The sequence below is a fragment of the Martes martes genome, assembly GCF_963455335.1.
Source record: "Martes martes genome assembly, chromosome: 10".
Classification (NCBI taxonomy): domain Eukaryota; kingdom Metazoa; phylum Chordata; class Mammalia; order Carnivora; family Mustelidae; genus Martes; species Martes martes.
The window spans coordinates 13018912-13044342 of NC_137898.1; the positions used below are offsets into that span (position 1 = coordinate 13018912).

The 25431-nt window shown below is 53.6% G+C and overlaps 1 protein-coding gene across 1 annotated transcript; it reads left to right on the forward strand.

Moving 5' to 3' along the window:
- Window positions 1-571: 571 nt before the first annotated feature.
- On the forward strand, window positions 572-21088 carry SLC43A3 (solute carrier family 43 member 3). The gene is made up of 13 exons (XM_080816507.1): window positions 572-639; window positions 1226-1576; window positions 1809-1938; window positions 8380-8426; window positions 9819-9895; window positions 10118-10210; window positions 12281-12420; window positions 13895-13992; window positions 14901-15074; window positions 15495-15614; window positions 18461-18647; window positions 19238-19361; window positions 20461-21088. The coding sequence occupies exons 2-13, from the start codon at window positions 1393-1395 to the stop codon at window positions 20560-20562; spliced, it is 1476 nt and encodes a 491-aa protein (XP_080672633.1). The 5' UTR covers window positions 572-639; window positions 1226-1392; the 3' UTR covers window positions 20563-21088.
- The last annotated feature ends 4343 nt before the right edge of the window (window positions 21089-25431 follow it).

Consider the following 25431-nt stretch of genomic DNA (forward strand, 5'->3'; position numbering starts at 1 on the left):
TTTGGGAGTGAAACCAGGGAGAGGGAGGGCAGTGGTGTGGGTTCTGGAAAGCTGTCCTCGGCTTTCTGATTCTATGCGGGGTGGGGTGGTAGGGGGGGCTGCTGGCAGCCCTGGGAGCCGGAGATCAGGACCAGGGTTTGTGCTGGTGGACGAATGGGCAAACATGCATTCTGCGGCCCCGCAAGTGGGCAAGGTAAAGCACCTGGAATAGGGCGCGTGTGTGCGTCCGCAGGTAGCCATCTGTGTCCTCCGTGTGCGCTGGGCGTCTGTGCTCTCCTCCGCGGGTCTCCCCGCGTGAGCCACAGTTTTGAAACGAATTTGGTTAGGGGAAGGCGGAGAAGCGAACAGACCAGGAGGCTGAACGAGGATCAAGAGAGATGGAAACAGGCGCGGCTGCGGCCGGAGAGAGAGAACGGAGCGAAGATCCCAGGCCTTGGCGGAGAAGCGCGCGAGAGATGGTGAGCGGGGGGAGAAAGGAAGTGCCAGGAACCTGGGCGGTGGACCTCCCCCGACGCCGCCCCGCGGGTCAGGGCCCTTCCGGACGCGGCAGGGGGTGAGGGCGGGGCTGGGAGGGGCTGTGAGAGGCGCGAATCTACAAGGCGCGGGCGGCGCGGGAGTCCCAGCGAGGAGGCCTGCCGGGTAGGGCTCCGGGGCCGCGAGGCGCGGGGAGCGGGAGGCCGGGGATCCCCGCGGCGCCGGGCCGGGGGTGGGGTGGGGGTGCGCCCGCGTGCGGGAGAGGGTGCGCGTGCAGGAGCAGGGGCGCGTGGGGCTGCGGGGCTGCGGACCTCGGGGCGCCCTTTCTGTAGAGGGTCACGGAAGGTCCTGTTGGAGTTGGGTGTTTTTGGCTTTAGATTGGTCTGTGTCGTGGTGAACTAGCCCTTGTGACCTTGGGCAAGCCGACAACCTCCCGTGGACCTTTTATTCCCTTGTTGGTAACCTGGAGAAAACGAGACAGCTAACTTTGCCAGGTGGTTTTGAACCTGCGAGGATGTCCGTGAAGTGTACCCCCGCCCCGCGCCACTCACCGCTGTTTCTATTTTTGTGGACAGTCTTCAGAGTCGGGCTCAGTGTCTGCGTCCCCGGGTGCTGCCATTGTGGGTTAAGAGGCTTTTTGCAGCTGTTTCCAGCCGCTGGCCCCTTTCTGCACCCCTTCCAGAACCCTTCGTCCACCCCTGTCTTTCCCACAAGCCCCCTGTACTAAGCGGCCTCTGCTTGCTTTTTACAGGATCCAGAGAATCGCCCACCGCTGTCTCTTGCCCAGAACCGGAGCCTACTTGAACAGAAGGGCTTGGCGGAGGAATTTTCCAAGGGCCCAAAGGCCAGCCCTTGCAGCACAGGTGGTCAGCCCAGGAGGCCCCGAGTGAGATTTGGGGACCGGCTCCACCTCAGGCCATGCCAGGCCAGGGTCTGCCCCTTCGAGTGGCCACCCTACTGACCGGGCTGCTGGAATGCCTTGGCTTTGCTGGAGTCCTCTTCGGCTGGGCATCGCTGGTGTTCGTCTTCAAAACAGAGCATTACTTTGAGGAGCTATGTGAACCCGATGGCGGGCCGATGGGCAATCTCACGGGGCCGGCTGGTAAGGGACTCCTCTAGGAAAGCAGTCTGGTTCCCAGGCAGTAGGAAGGGGTGGGAGGGATTCTGCACCCCCCTCCACCTTGTGCCAGCCTTTCTGGGATGAGAGGAAAGGAGTGTCCGTCCCCCTACCCACTCCCCAGTCTTGGTCTAGCAGGTGCCTGGAAGTAGGTAGGGGTAAGTAACTAGGGGCCGTCATATTTCAGCTCCCTGAGGTCTCCCTTTCTCTCCTCCAGACTGCAAAGCCCAGGATGAGAAGTTCTCACTCATCTTCACCCTGGGGTCCTTCATGAACAACTTCATGACATTCCCGGCCGGCTTCATCTTTGACAGGTTCAAGACCACCGTGGCGCGTCTCATAGCCATGTAAGTCCCAAAGGCCTGGGCCTGGGCACAGACGGGCAAGAGGAATTCTTTTGGCAGCCGCCACGCTTGGGGGAGACGCAGCTGGGCAACAGGGCCGCCCTGCCCAGCCCAGTCCCAGCAACTGTCAGCAACAGCCCAGGATGTGGACAGTCTAGACCCATCCTTCTCTCTGCACCCCGACTCCCCTTGTTTCTGTCCTATTCTTCTTCTGTTCCTTGTGATTGTGTATTTGAATTGAGCTGGAGCCCAGGCCGATTTCCTTTGAGGGCTGGCTTGGTGCCTGGGTTAGAATAGCGGAACTGAAAACTGTCACTCAGGGATCCTACCAGCCCTCGCATCCAGGTCCATTATCGTCCCACCCCACTCCCATGTCATCCCCCAGAGACCTAGTAAGGTCTCCTGGGTACCCCTGATGGTGGGATCTCCTGACCCCCTGACTGGAGCCAAGAAGGGGGGGGTTTCACAGAGGGGAAGGGACCTCGTCTCACTCAGACAGGATGCCACGGTAGCTGGCCAGCTTCAGCAATAAGCAGTGGCCTGCCAAGGCCTTAATCGACGTAGAGCAGGTGCCTCCTGGCAGCTGTATGGAAACTGAGTTACCAGACAGAGGGCCTGGAGGGCTGGCGGATAAAGCCTGTTCCTGCTCTCTAAGCCGTTGGGTGTGTAATGACTTTATCTCCGTCTGTCCTTGGCTCCCTGTCTCCTCTTCTTCCCACCCCTTCCTTTGTCCCCTCCCTCGTCTCCAGCCTTAGCATGTTAGGAAAAACTCTGTCTGTCCTGTGTTTCTCTTTTACTTTCACATAGAACACATCAGTTCTGATACATCTGGTCACCACATGTGTGGGTTTCTCCCCCACACCAAGCAATTCTTTGACATCTGCTGCATGTGCTATAATGTAACTCCATTCTGACCCCATTTCCCTGGAGAGAGTGTCAGATCCTGCAGGTTTGGGGCTGGGTCCCACAAGACTGCCCCCCACTTCAGATGCCGATGGCAAGTTGGTGGTGGGTCCCTGGGTTACCCATGTCTGTCGGGCTTGGCTGCAGATCCGAGGTTCCCGTGACCTCCTACCTCTTGGACTGGATTATTTGCTAGAACAGCTCACAGAACTCGGGGAAACATTGGTGTTTACCAGTTTATGAACGGATATGATAAAGGAAACAGATGAAAGCATACAGGTTCAGAAGCTCTCTGAGCCCCATCCTGTTGGGATTTTGTGGAGGCTTCTTCATGTTGGCTTGATCAGTTATTAACCATTTCTAGCCCTTCACCCCTCTCTATAGAAGTGCAGTGGTTGGGGGGAGGGCGGTTTGCCGAAAAATGCCAGACTTCCAATCCTGACCGATGCTTGCTCTTTCTGGTGACCAGTCCCCATTTAGGAGCTATCCGGGATCCTACCAGAGTCACCCCACTGGAACAAAAAATGCTCTCGTGCTCTTATCATGGAAGTTTACAAGGGTTTTAGGAGCCTTGTGTCAGGGACCCAGGACAAAGACCAAATACGTATTTCTTTGTATAAGCCACAATATCACAGGGTAGCCCCTGGTCTTTGAACACCGATCCCTTGTAGCAGAAACAATCGTAAAGGTTGAAAGGTACTGGCCCATTAACAGAAACACATTCGGTCATTAATAACCACCCAGTCCATCATCAGACCATCTGAAGAGGTCTCCCAGGGCCACTTAAGCTCGTGGGCTTCTGTTTGATCTTGTGAGGTTCCAAAAGCAGGAGTGATCTCAGCAATACATCCCTTCACCCTTCAGGCATCCGGTATAATTGAGGGAAGAGACAAGATCCTGTCTTGCCCTGAGCCTCTTTCCGAGTGTTCACATAATACTGGTTTCCCTCCTTATAGAAGCTGCTTATTCACCCCTTACTCTCTGATTTTCCTTCTCTCCGTTGATACCATTAACTATTCTGCCTCTGGAAGGGATGTTAGGTTTGGCCACTGAGCTGGTCTGTAATACTCCTCCAGCAAGTGTCTTCCCGTTCAGGTAGGGTGAGGTTATGGAGGCCCAGAACGCAGCGGGCTCGCTGTCCCACCAGGCAAGATGGCTGCCTTCCCGGTTCCCTGTTCCAATTTTGGCAGATAGAGGGAAGGCCCTTAGGAATCGTAACACAATGGTCAAGAACACAGTTTTCTTGCTTAGGACTCATCTCTGCTTCCAGTCCTGGTATTATCAGCCTGGTCCTGTGACCCCAGCATGAAGAGGGGGCGAGGTTCCCCTGACCACAGTGCTAATAGGGAACCACTCCCCACTCAGACACCATGTCTGTTCCCTGTGTGAGAGAGACAGCCACTTCACAGACAGCCTGTTTGAACATACTTGTTCTCCCATTTTCGTGCACCCCTCGAATGCCACAGTGACTTCCGTGGGGCTGTGCCCCGTCTGGCCAGGTTTCTAGTCCCCTCCTGCGTGACCGAATGGCAAAGCCATGGGCCATTGCCCCCAGCTCTGTACGAACCCGAACATAGAGGCCTCTTCCACGGTAGGCTTCTTTCCTCTCCCGTAGGACAGTAGCATGAGGGTCATCCAGCCTGCTGAGCTGCTCTGTTTTTACTTTTTGGATCAGGGCGGTAGCCTTCCAAACAGGATGTGGTTGTCCATTCACCTTGGCACACAGCCAGGGAGCTCTGTGTTGGCCAATGGAGGGTTCTTTGTAGGGCACCGTCCGAGAAGCAGTAGAATCCAGCCACCCGCTCTCCACACATTCCAGAGTTGGTCCTGGGCGGGGAGAGGCTCCCTGGTAGTGGTTTCTCCTCCTCACATTCCCCAGGCCACACGAGCCTGTCTCACCACTGCTATTTTCAGTTTGGAATTCTTGCCATGGCCATCCGCATTGGAGCATTTCTCCGATATCATCCCAGACATCGTGGGTCTTTCGTGTTTGAAGATCATTTTATGTACTTCGGCTATCTGTGTGGATTCAATTAATGTCTGATAGCAAGATGATAAATGCCCCAGAAATGGAAATTCTCTTGTCCAAGCTCCCCGTGGTTGCTGCCGGGAGGTGCCCACAGACTTTGGCCATAAGCCCCCGTGTGGGCTCCTCACAGGGTTACGGCACAGGGCATTCGTCCCTGACTGGCGCTCCGCCTTCTATCCTACACCGTCAGGGCTCAGGCATTCTCACGGGTTCCCGGCGCACATGTCCAGTTGGCAGGACAGGAGGATTTAGGATTTAGACACCTCCTGTTCCAGAGTGCTGGCGGGCAAAGCCTTCCCCGGTCCCACCCAGGGTCCAGCCCTAGGATCCCGTGTCAAGGAGACACAGCCCCTTCTCGCAAAGCCTGTTCAAACATACCGGTTCTCCTACCAATGTTTCCCTTTCTTCCAGGAACCCTGACTTTCCTTCCCGCAGCCTCCTTAGAACTTGGTCAGCAGGTGATTTCCAGCATTCGGTGGGGAAATGCTCCCGGCCACACGTAGTCTCTCATTGTGAAACATCAGGGAGAGGAGACACGACGTCTTTACGGAGAGCGCGTTTCAACACCGCGGCCTTCATAAACCTACCCACTCGCAGGTTTACGTGCTCCTGGTCTAACTGAAGCCCGTGGCCAGGCTTTACCGGCAGGTTTTGGTGCTTCAGTGGGTGAGGTTCTCCTTACCAGGGAGCCCTGGGAACTTCTTTTCTCCACCCCCTGCCTGTTTTGCCCACTTCTGTGCAAAAGGTTTTGGGGCCAAGATGAGGGGTAGAGTCGAGGGAGCCTGGTCCTTCTGTCAGTCTGGAACCTGGTGAATCTGCCTAACCATTGCCCCCAGCAATTGCTGATTGGGTTTCTCATTGTGCCCTCTCTGTCTTCTGGCTTTTAACATTTTTTTCCAAATGGGGGCAAACAGACTGGACTTGTTTGCAGGCACTTTAATGCTGGGGGCTGGCAGGGGTCCTCTTGGCCCACCCAGCCTTTGGCAGTGCTGTATTAACACCTTCTTTTTAACCCCCAAAGCTGTCGGTTTCATTTATCCTACATCTCTATAACCATCTGGAGATTTCCACCCAGCAAAGATGATCCCACGACTCTCCTGTTTCCTCTTTGTTCTACTCCCATCAATATTTGCTTTATTCCCCTTACTCTTTTTTTTTTTTTTTTTTAGATTTTATTTATTTATTTGAGAGAGAGAGATGAGAGGAGAGAAGGTCCGAGGGAGAAGCAGACTCCCTGCAGAGCTGGGAGCCCGATGTGGGACTCGATTCCGGGACTCCAGGATCACGACCTGAGCCGAAGGCAGTGGCCTAACCAACAGCCACCCAGACTCCCCAAAAGTCCCCTTATTCTAAATAACCATGTTAAAATTTCTGCCCTACGGCCAGTCTCTTGATTCTCCCCTCTGCCTGTCCCCATTCTTTTGTTAATTAACCTAATATATTTATTAGCACCTAGAAGACCCAGGAGGGGAAACTGAGCCAGCGAACTCAGTAAACCTTTTCAAACTGGTTTTTCCCTTTTGCAGCAATGGGTTTATGGGGTGCCCATGTGAAAGGGGCCCCCTTCACCACAGCATTTACCACGACCCGGGCACAGGTCACCGTAAAGCCACGCCCACAGGGCTTGCATACAAAGCATAGGGGCTGCGCCATCTGGGATGTTCCCTTTGTAGGGGGACAGGACCTTACAGTGGCCCCTATCTGCGCCCCCAGGAATAACCTCCTGTGTGTGTGGATCCCGGGGCCCTTCCATTCTGCAGCATTCAGAACCCAAGACACCACAGCCCCCAAATTAGTCACATTCCCACCCCAACTCAGGAAATGTTCTCTGGGAAGCTGGAGATACCCATCCACAAAATGTAGCTCGCATGACACTGTCCCCTGCCTGGATACAGTTTTGTCATCCTCCCACACTGATGACCTTCTTGGGGACCAGAGGTCTTAGAGGGACTTTCGGTGGCTCTGCATCATTTTTCCTTGGGGGTGACTTCGAGGCTAATGGCCAAAGCTCACACTGACCCACATCTGACCCTGGTCTAGCATGCAGGGCTGATCTGGCACTCTCTTTTAATTTCATGTTAGCTATTATGGGTCACAGTAACCGGGCACTTATATTTCCAGCTTTTGCTTATTACTTTGCACTTCCCGTGCATCCCGTGAACCCTGTCCCCAGGAGCTAGATCCGTTTTTGAGTTCCAAATGGGTAACTTCTCCCTTTAGTGACTGATTGCCGTGCGTGACCTGTGGCCTCCCAGGAGCCAGGGCTCTTCCTCTCCATTCCCCTCCCCACCCGCCTGGAAGCACATGTTTCTTTGAGCTTGGGCTGTTCTAGCAAATCCCACTTCACTGCCACCAACTCTATTGGAAAATCCTACATATCTCCTCCTGCATTTCTCCTTGACTTTCAACAGAAAAATTCCCTTCTGAGACATCCAGTCATGAGGTGGGTATGTGGATTCTCCCCACACATGATTCTTGGACACCAGCTGGGTGTCCTACAGTGTAACTCAGTTCTGACACCGTCTCCCTGGCGAATGCTCAGATCCTACAGGTTAAGGGCCGGGTGCCATGAGACTGCCCCCCACTTCAGATGCCATCACCGTGGGTAGCTCCCCAGTTTACCCACAACCTCAGTCTGACTTGGCTACAAACAAGAGGTTCCCATGACCTCTTTTCCCTTGGGTTGGACTATTTTCTAGAACAACCACAGAACTCAAGGAAACATTTGCATATGTTTACCAGTTTACTAAAGGATATGATAAAGGATGCGGATAAAGAGCCCGATGGGCAGATATGTAGGGTGAGGTCTGGGAAGGTCCCGGGCACAGGAAGTTTTATGTTATCTTCCTGGCAGGTGGTTGTACACACCAGCCCAGAAGTTCTCCTGTAGGCTTGGTCACTTATTAACCATTTCCAGCCCCTTTCCTCTTTTTGCAGAAGTAGACAGGCAGGACGGAAATTCCAAGTGTGTAATTATGGGTTGGTCTTTCTGGCGACCAGTTCCCAGCAGGAGACACCCAGGAGCCCACCCAGAGTCACCTGATCAGAACAAAGATGCTCTTGGTGCTCTTGTCACTGAAGACTTTACAGGTGTTTTAAGAGCCCTGTGTCAGGCCCTGGGGACAGGGACCAAATGCATATTTCCTATTATAAATAAGAATATCACACTGAGCACTGCTTCTCTTACCCCATGCGTTGTAGGATCCCCAAACTGCTATGAAATCCCTGTAACCTTGGGATTGTGGTCCTGAAATCACAGTGCCCTAGAACTTCTTGATCAGTCCATTCATTTCCTTTTGTAGAAAAGTTTGCTTAGGCCCAGAGAAGGGCAGTGCCTTACCCAAGGTCGCACAGCAAGGAGGAATTAGAACTCAGAAGTTTTGCCTTGGAGGCCGGGGGCACTAATCCTGTTCTCCAAGGGATTTGGCTTTTGGGACCCCAAGTGGGAGGACCTTGGCTCTGTCCACTCTGTCCTTTGGACAACGTTTTCCACCTCCCATTGTGTGTTTCAGATTTCTCTACACCAGCGCCACACTCATCATAGCCTTCACCTCTGCAGGTGAGTGCTGTCAGGTGGGTGGGAGGGACCCAAGCTTAGGGCAACCTGGTAGGTGGGGCAGGTGCCGAAGGTGAGGAGCGGGACACCCTGACTCCCACAGCTGTTCAGAGAACCACAGGCTTTGAGCTCAAGAGGATCTTTGAGGGCGTTATTGCTGGTCTATGAAACCAGTCTAGTCACCTGAGAAATGCGAAAAAATGAGAATAATGAAGAGACTGCTTCGGAGAGAATCTATTTGAAAGATTATATCCTTCCTTTTGTGTGTGTTAATGTGTTCTCTTAAAGAAATGATAGGGGCGCCTGGGTGGCTCAGTGGGTTGGGGCCTCTGCCTTTGGCTCAGGTCATGATCTCAGGGTCCCGGGATTGAGCCCCGAATCAGGCTCCCTGCTCAGCAGGGAGCCAGCTTCCCCCTCCTCTCTGCCTGCCTCTCTGCCTACTTGTGATCTCTTTCTCTGTAAAATAAATAAATAAAATCTTAAAAAAAAAAAAGGAAACCAAAATGATAGTGCGAAGGAGGGTTATTTTTAAAAATAACCTTTATTTTTTAAAAAAACCCTATATTTTAAAGAGTATCCTTATGCAACCTTTATTTTAAAAAACCATATTTTTAAAAAATATCCTTATGTCATAGGGCAAAAATTGACAACCCTATTGTAGTCAGAAGTTTTCGTTTGAAATTTTACTTGTTGATGAACAAAGAATACCCCCAAAGTCTGCGAATTTCAGGCTGGTTCATTCTCCTCTTCTTCCATCATGTGGAGGAGATGGATGGCAGAGAGATGTCTTGCCAAGACTTGTAGTGGGAAGCACTCTTTCCTGCGTGTCTTGGTTATGCTGACCAAGCGTGATGCCTGGCACTGAGGAGGCGCTCCAGGTTTAAGGGGCCCGGGAAGCACAACCCACGGATGTTTCTTGCTTGGCTCTCACGGCACCCCACGAGATGGGAAGAGCCAGGATGGTTATTCCCATTTAATGGATGAAGGGACTGAGTGAGAGATTCAGAATCGAGCTCCAGTACTGCCGTGAATTACAGGAAGCGCGTGGGGGCCGAATCCAGGCTTCTCCAACTGTATCAAGCATGAATGGAGGGGCTGCTTGGGGTTTAATGAGGGAAGGCAGCAGTGGTTTCACTCTGAGTCTTGCCTCTCGTGACATCCCTACAACCAGGCCAGCCACCAAGGATCACCTTTGGGCGCAGGAGACCTCTGATGGCTCCCTCTGCAGGGACATTTGGGGGAACCCTGACCACTATCACTACCTCTAAGAATGCTAGCAGGCTGGCTAGAATTGGGGCCCTGCTCCCAGGATTGTTGGGAATTTGGAGCAGGTGGGAGCCAGAGGTTGGCACCCCGTGTTTGCTGCCCTGACACTGCCCCACCTCTCTCTTCCAGACTCAGCCCTGCTGCTTTTCCTGGCCATGCCCATGCTCACAGTGGGAGGGATCCTGTTTCTGATCACCAACCTGCAGGTGTGAGCCCGCCCTGACCACAGGCACCTGGCTGGAGGTCAGGTTGTGGAGGGGGGTAGGGAGAAGTGCTCTTCTGCATTGGCCGCCTCCAGTGGGGCTGGCTCAAGCCAGGGCCGGGATCCCCGGATGGGGGCGGGTCTGGGTATCATGAGGGCGTGGCCTGTGCCCCGGGGACTGGAAGAACGAGCTCAGGAAGAAGTAAGTGACTCCTATGTTCTCCAGGTTGGGAACCTCTTTGGCAAACACCGCTCAACCATCATCACCCTCTACAACGGGGCGTTTGACTCCTCCTCGGCAGTCTTTCTTGTCATCAAGGTAAAAAATACCAGGGAGAGGGGCACCTGGGTGGCTCAGTGGGTTAGGCCTCTGCCTTCGGCTCTGGTCATGATCCCAGGATCCTGGGATCGAGCCCCGCATCAGGCTCTCTGCTCAGCAGGGAGCCTGCTTCCTCCTCTCTCTCTGCCTGCCTCTCTGCCTACTTGTGATCTCAAAAAAAAAAAAAAAAATACCAGGGAGAAACGTGTATCACACGCTTCCGTGTGCCAGACGCTTGTCTTGTGAACGTCACATGGTTTCTTTCTGTCAGCCCTCCTGCAGCCAGTAAACATGACACTTGAATTTGAACTCGAGCCTGGACCTGTCTGGTTCTGGAGCCTCACCTGGTCGTGGTTAAACTCTTTACAACTGTCTAGGATTTTGGGGGAGAGGCTGTGATGCACTTGGGCCGGTGTTGGGCAGAGGCTGGGAGCCCCGTGGAAGGGGGTGTTGCACTTGTGAGCTTCTGGTTTGGACAAGAACATGAGAGGTGGCCCATGGGAGCGACAGGGGCAGACACAGAGGCCTCTCCCTCTCTCCCAAAGGCTGCTTTTGGGAGATTAGGGGGATGGGCTGTTCCAGTGCTGTTAGTGGCCTCTACCTGACTGCCTTTCTGCCTTCTTCATTGCTAATAATTCCATCTGGGCGGTGTGGTCCCCAGCCTAGAGGATGAATCCTGATTGACCTTAGCCAATGGGGGCAATCCCTTTTCCCCTGGTTAGTGATGGCTAGAGATGGTCATACTATCCAGAGTTTAGGGCATATTTTCCTTACCTGGTGGAAGGTGAGAGCAGAACTGAAAGAAAGGCTTCCTCCTTGGTCCCCCTATCCACTTTTTCTTTTTGAATGTTGTGGTAGGAGGATGTGATAGCTGGAGTTGTGGCAGCCATGCTGTGATTATGAGGCCACCAGCTGGAGGACATTAAGGATGAGTGAGTGGAAGAAATCAGATAATGTGGGTCCTCGACCCCATGGGCGCTTACTCAAGCCTCTCTACCACTGGTACAAGAGCCAGTTTCCTGGTTCTCCCCCCTTCTCCTGGGCGCACTTCCTTTCTCTTTTGTCTCTTTAGAGTTGGAAGGAGAGAGAGCATCAGAACAGGATCTGAGTTCTTAGTTTAATCTGACCTTGTTGCTGCTGACTCTGATCTTGAGCAGTTCCTTGCACCTCTCTGGACTCACTTTGACCCTCTATAAAAGGAGGAGGTGGGCTAGTTTGGTTTCCAAACTGGGTGTTGAGGAACCCTGAGGGGTTATCTGCTGTGTTAGGTGGTTGCCAAGGAGCATGAGAGGGGAGATGACTGGGGCCACTTCCCACTGATGTGTTTCATAAATTGAATTTTTGTGTGAAGTTTTCTTTGAGAAAAAGGACTTTGCTGCTACTAAAAAAATTAAAACGAAAAAGCAGTGGGCTCGCAGATCTCCGAGAGGGCACTTTAAGAGAGTCTCCAAGGTTGTGGGGAGCCTCAGGGTGAGGGTGAGCCTGTGTGTGCGTCAGGTGTCCCTGATCAGCGTTCAAGAGGGAGGGCTAGAGCCTGTGACAGGCTGGGGTTCCAGTCCCTGCTGCTTACACGGACTCTTCTGTTTGGTAAAACACAGAACATAAAATTGCCTCTCTTAACCGTCCTTAAGTATACAGTTTAGGGACATTAAGTTCATTTATATTGTGTAACCATGACCGCCCTCCAACTCCAGAACTCTTTGCAAACTTGCAAAACTGAAACTCTGTGCCCATTAAACAGTGACTTCCTGTCCACCCCCCTCCAGCCCCCGACAAGCACATTCTCTTTTCTGAGTCTGTGACTTGGACGGCTCTGGGCCCCTCCTGGACATGGAAGCCTGTGGTCCTTTTGTGACTGGCTTATCTCCTTCGGCATGGTGTCCTTGAGTTCGTGCTGTGGCCTGTGTCGGGACTTTTCGGGGGTGAATGCTGTCCCTTCACATGTGCAGGCCACAGTTCCTTTGCCCATTTCTCTGCAAACGGACGCTGGCTTTGCTCCTGCTGTTTGGATGTTGTGAGCGGTGTTGCCATGAACTTGGCTGTGATGCTGTGTTCCTCTTTCTTCTGCAGCTGCTTTATGAGCAGGGTATCAGCCTCAGGGCCTCCTTCGCCGTCCTCTCTGTCTGCAGTACCTGGCATGTTATGCGTACTTTCCTCCTGATGCCCCGAGGCCACATCCCCTACCCACTGCCTCCCAACTACCGCTACGGGTAAGCACTGTGGTCTGGTGGCCGTGGGCCCGAGCCCTCTGCCTGACCTGAGGTGGGAAGCCAGGCATGGGACAGGTGGGCTAGTGGGATGGAGGACAGCAACGTTGGGCCAGGCCTGCATCAGCTAGCAGTCGCTGCATAACAAACTACTCCCAAGCTTAGTGGTCTTAACCATTGAGCACTTACTGTTTTTCGTGAGCCTGTGGGTAGCCAGCTAGTTCTGCTGATCAGAGCTGGGCCTGGATGGTGTTGGCAGGGCTTGCTCAGGCCCCTGCTCATCTGTTGGGCTAGCTGGGTGGAGGTGAGGATGGTCTCAATCACACGGGGTTGTCTGACAGTCCTTTGGGATGACAAAGATCTGGGTCATGTGGCTCTCCTCCTTCATCAGGCTAGTGCCAGGTTCCAAGAAACTGTGCAGATGTGCCCAGAATTTCTCAGAACTGGCCCAGCATCACTTATGCCGCTTTGGGTTGGTGGAAGCAGGGGCTGGGGACCCCGTTGAGTGGCCAAGACCCATTGCAGAGGTTGGAGAACAGGGGAGGAGAAGACATGTAACCGGTTTTGCAGGCAGCACCATGGGTGCTGGGGGAGGCAAGGATTTGTTGTTCCCTTACTGTTTACCCGGTGCCCTCTGTTTGCATTGCATGATAATCCTCTCAGATTAATATCCTTATCTCTGTTTTCCAAATGAGGGAAAAAGAGGCTCAGAAGAGCTAAGTGTGAGCCATAGTTGCATAGCGAGAAGGAGGAAGTGCTGGGATTCAAACCCGGCCTGGCCTGTTCTTCCTACGTTTCCAGTGGTTCCCAGAATTTGCTGCAAATTAAAATCACTGGAGATCTTTTTTTTTTTTTTTTAAGATTTTATTTATTTATTTGACAGGCAGAGATCACACGTAGGCAGAGAGGCAGGCAGAGAGAGAGGGGGAAGCAGGCTCCCCCTGAGCAGAGAGCCCGATGCGGGGCTTGATCCCAGGACCCCGAGATCACGACCTGAGCCGAAGGCAGAGGCTTAACCCACTGAGCCACCCAGGTGCCCCAATCACTAGACATCTTTAAAAAAATATGGAAGCCTGGGGGGGTGCATGGGTGGCTCAGTGGGTTGAGCATCTGACTCTTGATTTGGGCTTGGGTCATGAACTTGGGGTCGTGAGATTGAACCCCGTGTTGGGCTCCCCACTCAGTGGGGCATCTGCTTCTCTATCTCTCTCCCTCTTCCTCAGCCTCTCCCCGTTTGAGCTCTCCTTCTCTCTCTAAAACAAATAAATTAATCTTAAAAAAAAGAATACGGAATCCTGGCTCCCATGCCTAGACATTTTGATCTAACTGGTCTGGGCGGTGGTCCGGGCAGGAGGGCTGCTGGAAGGTGTGTCCAAAGCGTGATGAACTTTGGGAGCCCCTGCACCGTTCCCTGCGGCCTGACTGTCAGGCTCAGCTCACAGTCCTTGGGTTGGGCTGGGGGCTCCTGTGTCCGCAGCCTGTGCTCCGGGAATGACACCACCGAGGGGGAGAAGAATGCAGCTGAGTCCGACAAGGTGGAAATGCAGTCGAAAGAGTTCCTTCCGGCAAAGGAAGGTGAGTCCTGCTGGCTGACTCTCTGCCCTTCAGGCCCTGCCTTCTCCCTGCGGCCGGCCTGGTTCTCTGCCTCCGGAGTTGCCCCGGGGACGCAGCAGCATCAGGAAAGGCCCATCAGAGGACCTGCAGGGGCTTCCCAACCCCTGCCCCAACCCCTCGTACAGAGGATCCCCAGAGGGGCACAGCTTCTGGGTCTTCTGTCTCTGTCCCTCTTTCCTCTCCCCTCGGCTCCTCAGACCTCCGCCCTGCCCCCTGCCTCCTCTCCTCCATCTGCTTTGGGTTTTTGGTTACAAACATCACAAACCACTGCTGGCAAGGTAAAAGCAAGAACAGGATTCCGGGATGCTCACAAAACCAAGGGACACATGAACTTGCTAGGCTCTGGGAAGAGGAGAACCCAGATGCCTCTGGGGACCCCCAGACTAAAATCATGGCCGGTTAGCCCTGGGTGAGGAACAGGACAGCTAGTTCACAGTCCTACCTGGACCTTGAGGACTGAGACGGGACCCCGTTTCGAGAACAGACTCAGGATCCCGGTACAGAAAGCAGGGGAAGGGACGTGAGGCTGCTGAGACACTCCCTTCCCCTCGAATGTCCAAGTCCTCTTCTCCTTGTCTTTCTCGTCACCGTCTTGGCTGAGAAAGTGCTGGTACAGGAAGTGTCATTGAGTCTAAGCTGTGAAAGGGAGACTGAGGTTCAGCGGGACAGAGGAGGGCGTGTGTGGGTCACTGAGGTGGGGGCTGGACAACAGAGCTCTCGAGGTGGGATGAGCGGGCTGCAGGCCGTGCTGGGAACATGCTGGCTGTGGTCTGGGAGGAAGAGGGGGTGAGCTCACTCCTTAGCCGGGCCTGCGTGCCCCGCTCCCCTGCTTTCTCATAATCCATGCCCACATCCTTCCATCCCGTCAGAGACCCTAGAACCTGGGAAGCAGCAGGAGCCCCGCTCTTTCTGGTGCCACGCACTCTCTCAGCGCTTTGTCTGCCACCTGGTGTGGCTGTCCGTAATACAGCTGTGGCACTACCTCTTCATCGGCACCCTCAACTCGCTGCTCACCAACCTGGCGGGAGGCGACAGAGCGCTAGGTACTTGGTGGGGGTTGGGGGCGGTCCACCTGTGTACCCAGCTGGGGACTCAGATCATGGTGGGGGCAGAGGGCAGTCCACCTGTGTACCCAGCTGGGGACTTGGGTCCTGGTGGGGGTGGGGGGCAGCCCACCTGTGCGCCCAGCTGGGGACTCAGGTCCTGGTGGGGGTGGGGGTGGCCCACCTGTGCGCCCAGCTGGGGATTTGGATCATGGTGGGGGTGGAGGGCAGCCCACCTGTGCACCCAGCTGGGGACTCGGATCCTGGAGGCCAGGGTGCTGAGCTCAGCAGGGGTGTGTGCTCCAAGCAGGGGTGCAGGGAGGAGGGACAGGCAGGGTGGGGGCAGGCTGGGAGAGAGTCCTCTCCTGTAAGGCAGGGCTGGAAACGTCTTACCACCCACGCCCTCTCTGCCCTCTGCAGTCAGCACCTACACAAATGCCTTCGCCATCACTCAGTTCTTTGGGGTGCTGTGTGCCCCCTGGAACGGCCTGCTCATGGACCGGCTCAAGCAGAAGTACCAGAAGGAAGCAAAAGACACAGGTGAGGCCTGGGCTGCAGTTGGTCGGGGAACCAGGAAGGGAGGAATCTTTGTGCATGGCCAGAGCCACCTTCTCCTTTGTTCTCAGTCCTTTTCTTGCATCCATCCATCCGTCCATCCATCCATCCATCCCTCCATCGACTAGCCGCGGAGTGTCCGTCAGTGCCAGCCGTCGTTCCAGATTCCACCACGGAACAGACAGATAGGTCCTCGTTCTCAGGCCGTCCTCAGTCTAGAGAATGAAGGGCGAGGAATCAGGTGTCGCCAGCCACGAAGTCGGCTCACAGGGGGCGATAGGGACACAAAGAAGGGCACCCAGCCTGTTCTGGGTGAGGGTGGACTTGCAGTCCCGGAAGGCTTCCAGGAGGAAGTGGCTTCTAAGCTGAGGGCTGAAGGATGAGTAAGAAGTGAGGAGATGATGAGGAAGGCCCTGGGAGAGCAGCCCGGGAATGCAGTGGGGTCAAGGTGATGAAGAGAAAGCAAAATATTGAAGAATCCCAGAGAGGAACTCAAGCTGGCTGGGGTGCCAAGGAGAAGGGGCTGACTAGGGGGGAGAGGTGAGAAGAGGCAGGCGGCCGTGCCTAGGAGCATGGAGACGACCCTTGGATGCTACTGGAGGAACAGAGGGGCGCTGAGTTACCCCCCTTACCCAGTGCAGCAACTCCTACTCTTGCTGAGGTATTTTACGACAAATCACAGGTATCAGATCACTTCGTCTGTAAACACTTCTGTGTCTCTCACAAATAAGGCCCTTTCTATTGAAACATCACCGTAATATCGTTATCGTTAAAACAAACCCCAGTAATTCCTTAATACCTTCTAACATGTGGTCCTGTTCTGATTCCCAAAGGGTCTCAGATACGCCTTTTTATGGTTTGTTCACATTAGGGTGCATGCAGGGTCCACGCCATGTATTTGGTTGATGTGTCCCTACTCCCTTCTATTTCAATCTGGACGTCCCCTTCCCTCCCCCCACCTTTTGGTTTTCTGGTTGTTTGTTGGAGAAACTGGGTCATTTGTTCTATCAGGTTTCCTCCAGATTGGATTTGGCATCTTTTGGTATCACTGAAAAATGTTTCGCTGATTGGGTATTTCCTGTAAACAAGCACACTGGAGGCTTAAGGAGATGCTGTTGAGTATTTTTTGGCGAGCAGGCTTGGGAGGCGGAGCTGCGGGCTTCCTCTGGCTCCTGGCGGCAGGGCCCCCGGTCCCAACTGTCCCTGTTCTTACGATGTTAGGATTGATCGGTGGGTCCAGACGTTGTCAGTCTGATGCACCCAGGACAGAGTTTCCCATCAGCTGCACGGGTAATGATTTTAGTAGCTATGGGTGATCACTGCCGGGATCCATTATTTTATTAGGATTGCAAAATGGAGATCTTCTATTTCTGTCTTTCCTTCTGCTTTTCGTTGCTCCAGTTCCTCTAGAAGGACAAGCTTTCCCCTATTAACTGCTTCGTACTCTGAAATAGGCGCTTGCTTCTTCCTTCACGTACCAGTTCCAGAATAACGGCTTGGTGCCCTAGCAACCTCCGGGGGGGATGACTTGCCATTTCTTTTATTTAACTGATTTCCTTTTAAATGTCACTTCTTTTTTATTATTACTGCTATTTTTAAAAGATTTATTTATTTATCTTGGATGGGGGGGAGAGTGCAATGAATGTGGCGGGTGGAGGGAAAGAAAAAGTGTCTCATGCAAACTCCACGCAGAGCACGGAGCCTGATGCGGGGCTCGATCTCACGACCCTGAGATCACTACCTGAGCTGAAACCAAGAATGGAACGCTTAACGGAAGGAGCCACCCAGGCGCCCCTAATGCCATTTCTGTTTTAAAGCCTCATTTTAAATATATTTGGGGCATTCCGATCCGTTGTCAGTCACGATTCTTTTGTAGGCTCCGATCGGTCCGACTTTGGCTGTTGGGCATGTCACCAACCCAGAGCCAGTGTCCTTTAACACGACGTCCCCAGCTGTAGAGAGCGTCTTACTCTCGGGCACAGTGAGACGGCCAGGCCTGTTTCACGGGGTGTGTTTCCTGCCCTGGGCCTGAAACAGCCGTTTCTCCAAGCCGTCCTGGGTCCCTTCAAGTGGGAAACGGTATTTAAAGCCTGCAGTCCGGCTGCTTGGGCTTCCAGTTCTGCTGGGTCGTCTGTGTTTTTAGGCCTTGGACAGGGAGGTAAGATGTACTGATATTTTAATTCATAGTTTACTTTGATTTTACTCTTGATTTTATATCTGCATCTTTTCCTCTGAAGGTCATAGCTCCTAACGATGCTACAAATGTGTAGTGTCTGTGGGCCTGTGTGTGCTGCTCACTGTGCACACATACCCGTATAGAGCATTTTAAAAATGTGTTTTATGCATAACGCTTGGCTTCGCAGTATCTGTGTTATTAGTACCAATACACCTGCTGATGCCACCGCCCCTCCTCCCCTCCCTTCCTCCATCCCCCCTGCTGGCTCTTGATGTGGATGGAGCCTGGGCTGGTCAGGGGCTGTTTGCTCTCTGGTGTTGTCACCCGAATGTGCCACGGCATAGCTGGCTGTGGGGCAGAGGGGGCCAGAGCATGTGGCCCCTGCTGGAAGGCCACTGTCACGATCCAGGCATGTGCTGTTGGAGACCTACAGCAGGCTGATTCATTGGGGAAGAGAGCAGTGGATGTGTCTGAATGGCATTTAGGGGGTGAATGATCAGTGCTCACAGATGCATCAGAGATGACCACGTGGGAGGGAGAGTTTCTGCCTGCACGGTTGGTGGACGGTGGCTCTGCCCCTTCTCCCATCTTTGTGCCCTGTCCCTGCCCTCTTCCCTGCTTGCCTCCGTGAAGCCTCTTCTTCCCTTTCAACCAGGGTCCTCGGCCATGACAGTGGCCCTGCGCTCCGCAGTGCCTTCTCTGGCCCTGACGTCTCTCCTGTGCCTGGGCTTCGCCCTCTGTGCCTCGGTGCCCATCCTGCCCCTCCAGTATGTCACCTTCATCCTGCAAGTGATCAGCCGCTCCTTCCTTTACGGAGGCAACGCCGCCTTCCTCACCCTCGCGTAAGCGGGCTTGGGCTGCATTACCCCACGGGGGACGCGCTGGCACAATGGGAGGTGGGCCGGAGGGAAAGAAGTCAGGAGGTGAGGATGGATCCAGGGGTGGTTCGGTGAGGGAGGAAGTATCTGGGAGCAGGTGTAGAGGGTGAGGTAGAGCTAGGGGTTGGTGGGAGGGATAGAATGTTCATGAACTTGAGCCTTCAGATCAGCGCTCCTATCTGCCTCTCTTATCTACCTGGTGAACTCCTATTCACCCTCCAACGCCCGTTTCTGATTCAATTCAGGGAAGACTGAGGAAAACAGTGTCTTGTCCTCCGTCCCCTTGGCACTCTGTGATGTTTATGTGTCTGTCTTTCCCTTGAGACCTCTCCAGGCACAGCCTGTGTCTGGGTCCTCACACAATGACTTTTCTGTGTTCTGTGGCTTGAGTCAAGGTGAAGGGGGGAAGGGCTGTGTGGGCATGGGAGGGTGAAGCCAGGCTTAGGACAGGGGACTTGGGAGCAAGTGGCTGACCCAGGCTCACCGCGGCCAGGCTCCTCCTTGGAGGGAAGGTCCTGGGAGCTCACTGGTACCCCGTTTGTGTCTTTCCCCAGTTTCCCTTCAGAGCACTTTGGGAAGCTCTTTGGGCTGGTGATGGCCTTATCAGCCATCGTATCTCTGCTCCAGTTCCCTATCTTCACCTTCATCAAAGGCCCCCTCCAGAATGACCCGTTCTACGTGAGTACTAGGGGTGGGGAGGTGTGGCCCTGGCCTCAGACCAGCAAGGACATCCAGGTTGGGACACCTTAGTGGGGCCCCAGCAGGGGGCGCCCCAAATCTGCCTGAGATGGTTCCTGTGGGACTCTTTCTGCAGAGGGCTACATCCCTGGTTGTCTTTCAAACTGGGGTGGCAGAGTACCCTGCCCTATGGCAGGGGTCCCCGAAACCACAAGACTAACATGTCATGGCTTCTAAGAGGGTCCATATCATTGGAAATTTGGGGAGAAAATATTTTTTATGTGTGGGGAAACACATAGACATATTCTGGAGGAGACTGTAAAATTCTCACTGATTCCAAGTAAAAACCGAAGATCTTAGAGATATTTCCTGCTTGCGGTGAGTGTGGGCTGAGTCCGTCCCCGGCTCTGGGGCAACACTAGGCATTGGTTCCCACTGTTGGTCCGAGGGGCCAGAGCTCCGTAATCTCACCCCCACGTGCCCACACTGGAGGGGTGCTTGTGGGCCCAGCCCTGGGAGGAGGGGGTGGGCATGGCTCTCTGCCTTTTTGTAGAATGAAGACCTAGGTTCAGCGATTTGGGTTCTGTGACTTCCATATTCAGAAGCACGTAGCTAAGGAGCAGAAGTCTTTTGACTTTGAATTCAGTATTCTGACCAGTGCACAGCTCTCTTAGCCTCATTTAAAAAAAGATCAGCGATGTGTAGAGCGGGAGTTTAAGTCAGTCATTGGGAGACACACACAGAACTGAACTAAAACCCGGGGAGAATTTCTTGGTTGTGGTGTCGGACAAATCCAGCTGTATTCAGGAGATCCGTGTTCTAGTGACTGTCCCCATCTTCCCGTGCGACCTTGAGCAGGTCATTGAGTGCTCTTGAGACCTTTGTTTCTTCATCTGTGAAATGGGCACACGATTCCTCCCCTACTCTACTCCACAGGGCAGAGTGAAAAACAACCGAAGGCTTTCCCTGGGGCCCCGTAGTCTGAGGAGAATGGAGAGGCTGCACCTGGTGGAATTCTGGTCCCTTTGGTGGTGGTGGTGGCTGCCGCTCAGAGTTCTGGACCTCACCTGCCCCCTCTCCCCTCCCTGCCCCCTGCCAGGTGAACGTGATGCTGGTGCTTGCTACTGTGTTGACTTTCATCCACCCCTTCATGGTGTACTGGGAGTGCCGGCGGGAAAGGAGCTCTCTTACAGCCGCCTAGCTCGGAAGTTGTCGCTTTTCAGCCCCGACAATGCTTTGCTAATCTTTCCCCACCTTTGAGGACCCCGTGTCCAGGAGCACTTGACCTGCCCAGGCTACTTATATTAATTAGCCATTACTTTTTTTTTTTTTTAAGACATATTTAGCTGCTAGCAGACACTGGGATTTGCAGGAAAAGACTGTCCGTTGTCACACTGATTGCTGTCCTATAGGCCCAGAGCCAAGGCCCATGGTGGCTCCTGGTTTTGGAGCAGGAAGCACATGACTTTGGTAGACACTTGGTCTCGGGGGAGGTGATGGGTTGAGGGAGGAAGGGTGTCACCTGCTTCTTAGGACCTCTTTGGCTGTGAAGCCTGTGTGTGCAGAGACCTTCATGCCAGGTAAGCCTCCGGGTGGAGAGTGAGCTGGTCGTGGCCTTAGCCATCACACCTGGCACTTAGAGGTGGGTCCCTCTGTGTTTGGGCATCATATAAAGCATTTCTATGGGGAGTAATCTTATAGAAAAATAAAACCTCTCTGCCGAAGGCAACTCCCAGTGTGGCTTTCTCGGGTCTGGGCCGATGTGTGCGTGTGTGTGCATGCGTGCATGTGCGTGTGTATGCTTGCTTGTGTGTCCCTGAGGGTGCTCCTGCCTGGGAGACTGGACGCAGGAGTGGAGCATGGGGATCTGGCTGCAGCGCCCTGGACCCAGTAGTGGGGCAGAAGCCCTTAGACCTTGATCCACTCACCTGGTCCCTAGGGTCCCTCCATTCCTTCCTGTGCCTCCTCTTCCTCCCCACCCCCCCAGCACACCACACCTCCAGCTGAGAAACCTGCATGCAATCAGAAGGCCCCTGTGAGTCTCAGTGCTGCCGTTCAGCAGCTGGGCAGGTCCTATAACCCCTGTGAATCACAATTTCCTCACCTGCAAAGTGCAGCTCATCATTTCTATCCCTGAGAGCAGTTGTGAGGATTTAAAGTAATTGCTGCTAAAAATAAATAAAAATAAAAAAATAAATTGCTGCTGCCTAGCACCTGGTGGGAGTACATGAGCATTTGTTCCTTTTTGTACTCATGACCAGAAAGGAGAGGGGTAGCAAGCAGGGAGAAGGTGACAGGCTGGGAGGGAAAGAGGAGAGGTGGGTGAGGTGGGAGGATTTGGAACACACTCCGCCCAGCCCAGCCGGGAGAGGCCGATGTCGGGGAGGGCCTGGCCGGCAGATTGATTGATTGAGTGGTTCTTCCGTTCATTCATTCATTCATTCATTCCATAAATGTTTATTGAGCCGCTGCAGGGCCTCAGGTCCCGTCCTACGTGCTGGGGGTACAGAGATGCATGGGCGTCTGAAGCCAGCTCTGCTGTGAACTGCCGAAGGACCCTCTCCGGGGCCTGGGAACCTGGGTCTGAACACAGACACCAGAGTGTTCACGGATGATGGCTTTGACCTTGTTATCTTGCTCCAAGCCTCCGGTGGCTTCCTGCTGCCCACAGGACACCGCTCAGACGCCAGCCTGGCATGCAGGCTCTCGCAGTGTGATTCCAACCTCTCCACTACTCTTCCCAGCCTGCATTTAGGAGGACAGAACTCATCCTGTGGACCCAGGTTCCTGGTCTCTGGGTCTATGAGCACACCCATTCCCCAGCGTAGGCTTGCCTCTGCCAGGGCCGTCTGCCTAGTCCCCAGGGGTCCTGCTCAAAATATTGTCTCCTCTAAAAATCCTTCCTTGGGCTCTCCAGCAGCCCTGCATTCCCAGCCCTGGGTCCTACCCTTCCCGGGAACCAGCACCTGTCTCCTTGCATGATGACGTCTCATCACCTGGGCAATGAGCCCCACGAGGTGGCCCCCCCGGCTCGGTGACTAATGCGTGCTGGGTCCCCCACGTGGTGCCTGCTAGGGCTCCTTCAATGAGCCATCGCTAAGGAGAGGATTCTTTCTTTTTCTGGCCACAGAGCCAAATAGAAGGAGAGAGCAGAGCACACGGGCGTAGGGGACAACTGTGGTGCAATGAGAAGAACGTGGACGGGGGGTGGGGGCTGGGCCAACCCATCTTTGATTCCTGCTCTGTCACCAGTGCAGCCTCGGATGGGCCACTTCACCGCGGCATCTTGGTTTCTTCATCAGGTGACGGGGGAAACAGCCTTGCCTCCCCGGGTTGTAAGGGTTGTAAGGGTTAGAACTTGGGTCAAGCGCCTGTAGCATACGGCAGGTGCCCAAGGGTCACTGCTATCATTACAGGAGATATATTAAATTTGCGAAGGATGCCTGGTGTCCACCACTGGTGAATGATAAATAAAATGTGGTGTATGCCTATAATGGAATATTGCTCGTCATTAAAAAGGAATGAAACGGATACACGCTTCAGCCATGAGGACGTTATGCTAGGTGGACGAGCCCGTCGCAGGAGACAGACAGCACGACTCCATTGTGAAACGTCCAGAACAGGCAAATCTGTAGAGGCAGAAAGTGGATTTGGGGTTAGGGTTAGGGCTGGGGGAGGAGAAGGGACTGCCGACGGCTGAAGGGGCTCTTCTCAGGGAGACGACAGTTTTCTAAAGCTGATAGGGGTGATACAGCTCTGAATATCCCGAAAGCCATTGAATTGTACACTTTAAGTAGGTGATTTATATCGTAGGTGTATTATATCACAAGCTGTTATTAAAAAAAAAAAAGGTGTCTGGATTCCCAGGAAGTGCAGAGAACACTTCTATCCAGAGAGTCAGAGATGATGTCTGGGGAAAATGAGTAAGCTAGAGAAGGAGCCCAAGGGCACAGCCTCATATTTCTGTCGCGGGAGCCACCTTCCTGCACCTGCTTCCTCAAATGGGACCAACCGCCCTTTCAAATGAAGAAAGGAGCAACGCAGTGGTTTCGCAAGTTTTTGGTTTGGCTCGGCAATGGGCTCCGAGAGCAACCTCTCTCTCTGGCTCCCAGCTTCAGGGTTGAGAGGCTGATGCAAATCTGCCCCCCGCCTCGGCCGTGGTGCGGAGCCTGGGGCAGAGGGCTCTTCTGTTAGGAGAACACTTGCCACGTAGAGCAGGGGAAGGCACGGACTGGGAAGTTGGTGTGACAGTCTTCCTTCACCAGCCCCATTTTACAAACAAGGAACGTCAGGCTCCACGTGGGCCATCATGTCCAAGGTCATTCAAATGAGCACGTTGTGGAGTAGGTAATTAAATCTGGGTGAGCCTGGTGGTGAGTGTTAATGGAGGGTACATACTGCATGGAGCCCTGGGTGTGGTACATAGACAATGAATTTTGGAACTCTGAAAAAAAAATTTAAAAAAATCTGGATCTGACTCCTAGGTCCTGTTCATTTTAGACTTTGCCGTTTCTTTACATTCGTTCTTGCGTAGGAAACGTATAGTGGTTGTGAAACAGATCAGAATATACGGTGGTTGAGAAAGAGGTATTGTTAATGGCATTGCTCAGAAATGGCCACGGTGAACACGTTGGCCTGTTTCCGACTGTGTACGCATGGTCATTGAAATAAGCCCTTCTTTATGTCATCAGATAGTTGACCAAAACGCCATTGTGCACGGTTGCTTAGAACCCCGTCTTCTGGCTGTGTTCCCCTTTAGTTATCCCCCAACCGCCCAACCCTGGGGTATGCCTTTGAACACATCTTGGAATGTTATGCCCCACTCTGTCCCCCTCTGCTGCCTGAGCGGGGGGTCCCAGATGACAGTGAGCCATGAGAGCAGCCTAGGTCAGCAGGTAGGGAGTGGAGGTAGAATAGAACTCGGGGTCAGATGTCATCGACAGAGCCACCTTGAGATGCAACCATGAATCATCGTCCATTAACCTGGTTCCAACTGTTCTTTAGCTCTAGCTAAAGAACATTTAGCATTGCTCCCCGTGGACCCTCTTCTCTGACCCCAGGGATTGTTCCTGGATCTCTTTTTCCTGCCAGCCCAGGCGAAGATGATTCCCAAATGTGTTGGGTGTGACTCCAGGAGATAGAGTCTTTCCTCTAACATCTTTGGGAGGACCCTTCCCCCTAGGTTTCAAGGCACACACTCCAGTCCTTATTTGACAACGAGGAGTCCCTGAGGTGGGACGCGTCTGATGGCTCCCGGACACGCTGCAGTCTGAGTCACACAGGCCACTGTGAGTCTCCACAGGGCGGGCTGCGGACGGGTGGTTAAACCCAGGACCACAACTTGTGGTCGCACCAGCCACTCTCCACAGGTTTTGATTTTTTTTTTTTCTAACATATGCTCATGGGTCCCTCAGCATTCTGTTTCCTGGGCCCAGTGTTCCCTCCCAGGCCCCAGGTGGACTTGTGTACTGGGGGCATAGGAAGGGCTCTGGGCCACTCAGGCTCTGGCCAGCTGTGGGACCTCGAGGACCCCAAGGCCTGCAGCCCCTCAGTTCTTCCCCTGTAGTGGAGACGGGAAGCACTGGGGAGCTTGTGGGAGGACTGGAGGGAATATGGGGAACATTGAAAGGCAGGGGTTTGGCCTCTGCTGTTTGGATGGTCCAAGACCAGTCCAAGAGCCTCTAGCTCTTCCCCACACGAGCTCTGGGACTTCTGTACATGACACCTCAGTTTCTTCATCTGTAAAATGGGATAGCAACAGGACTACCTCGTGGAGTTGTAAGGATTATGTGGGTTAATGAAAGCAGCAGGCTGTTGTCTGGCTTCTGGTGCCGCTAGTAATCTCTGTGAGTGAGGTTACTCACAGAGGGAGGTTACACACAGAGGGAGGGCAGAGTGAGGAGAGGCCCCGGTTCACTCCTGGTAGGGTCAACATGTCACTATCTTGGTTCAGGACAGAAAATGTCGTGCAAGCATTTGCCCGGGCTTGTTTCTGCCTAAAACAATACAGATTCCCTTGTATTGTGTAGAATGGGAAACTTCAGAGACAAAAAATGGACTAATTGCCCAA

What these genes read in the sequence shown, in the direction of transcription:
- SLC43A3 (XM_080816507.1), top strand. Translation starts at nt 1,393, where the DNA reads ATGCCAGGCCAGGGTCTGCCCCTTCGAGTGGCCACCCTACTGACCGGG. An exon ending in GCCGCCTTCCTCACCCTCGC is followed by an intron (nt 18,648 to 19,237) that starts GTAAGCGGGCTT and finishes GTCTTTCCCCAG; the next exon opens with TTTCCCTTCAGAGCACTTTG. An exon ending in TCCAGAATGACCCGTTCTAC is followed by an intron (nt 19,362 to 20,460) that starts GTGAGTACTAGG and finishes GCCCCCTGCCAG; the next exon opens with GTGAACGTGATGCTGGTGCT.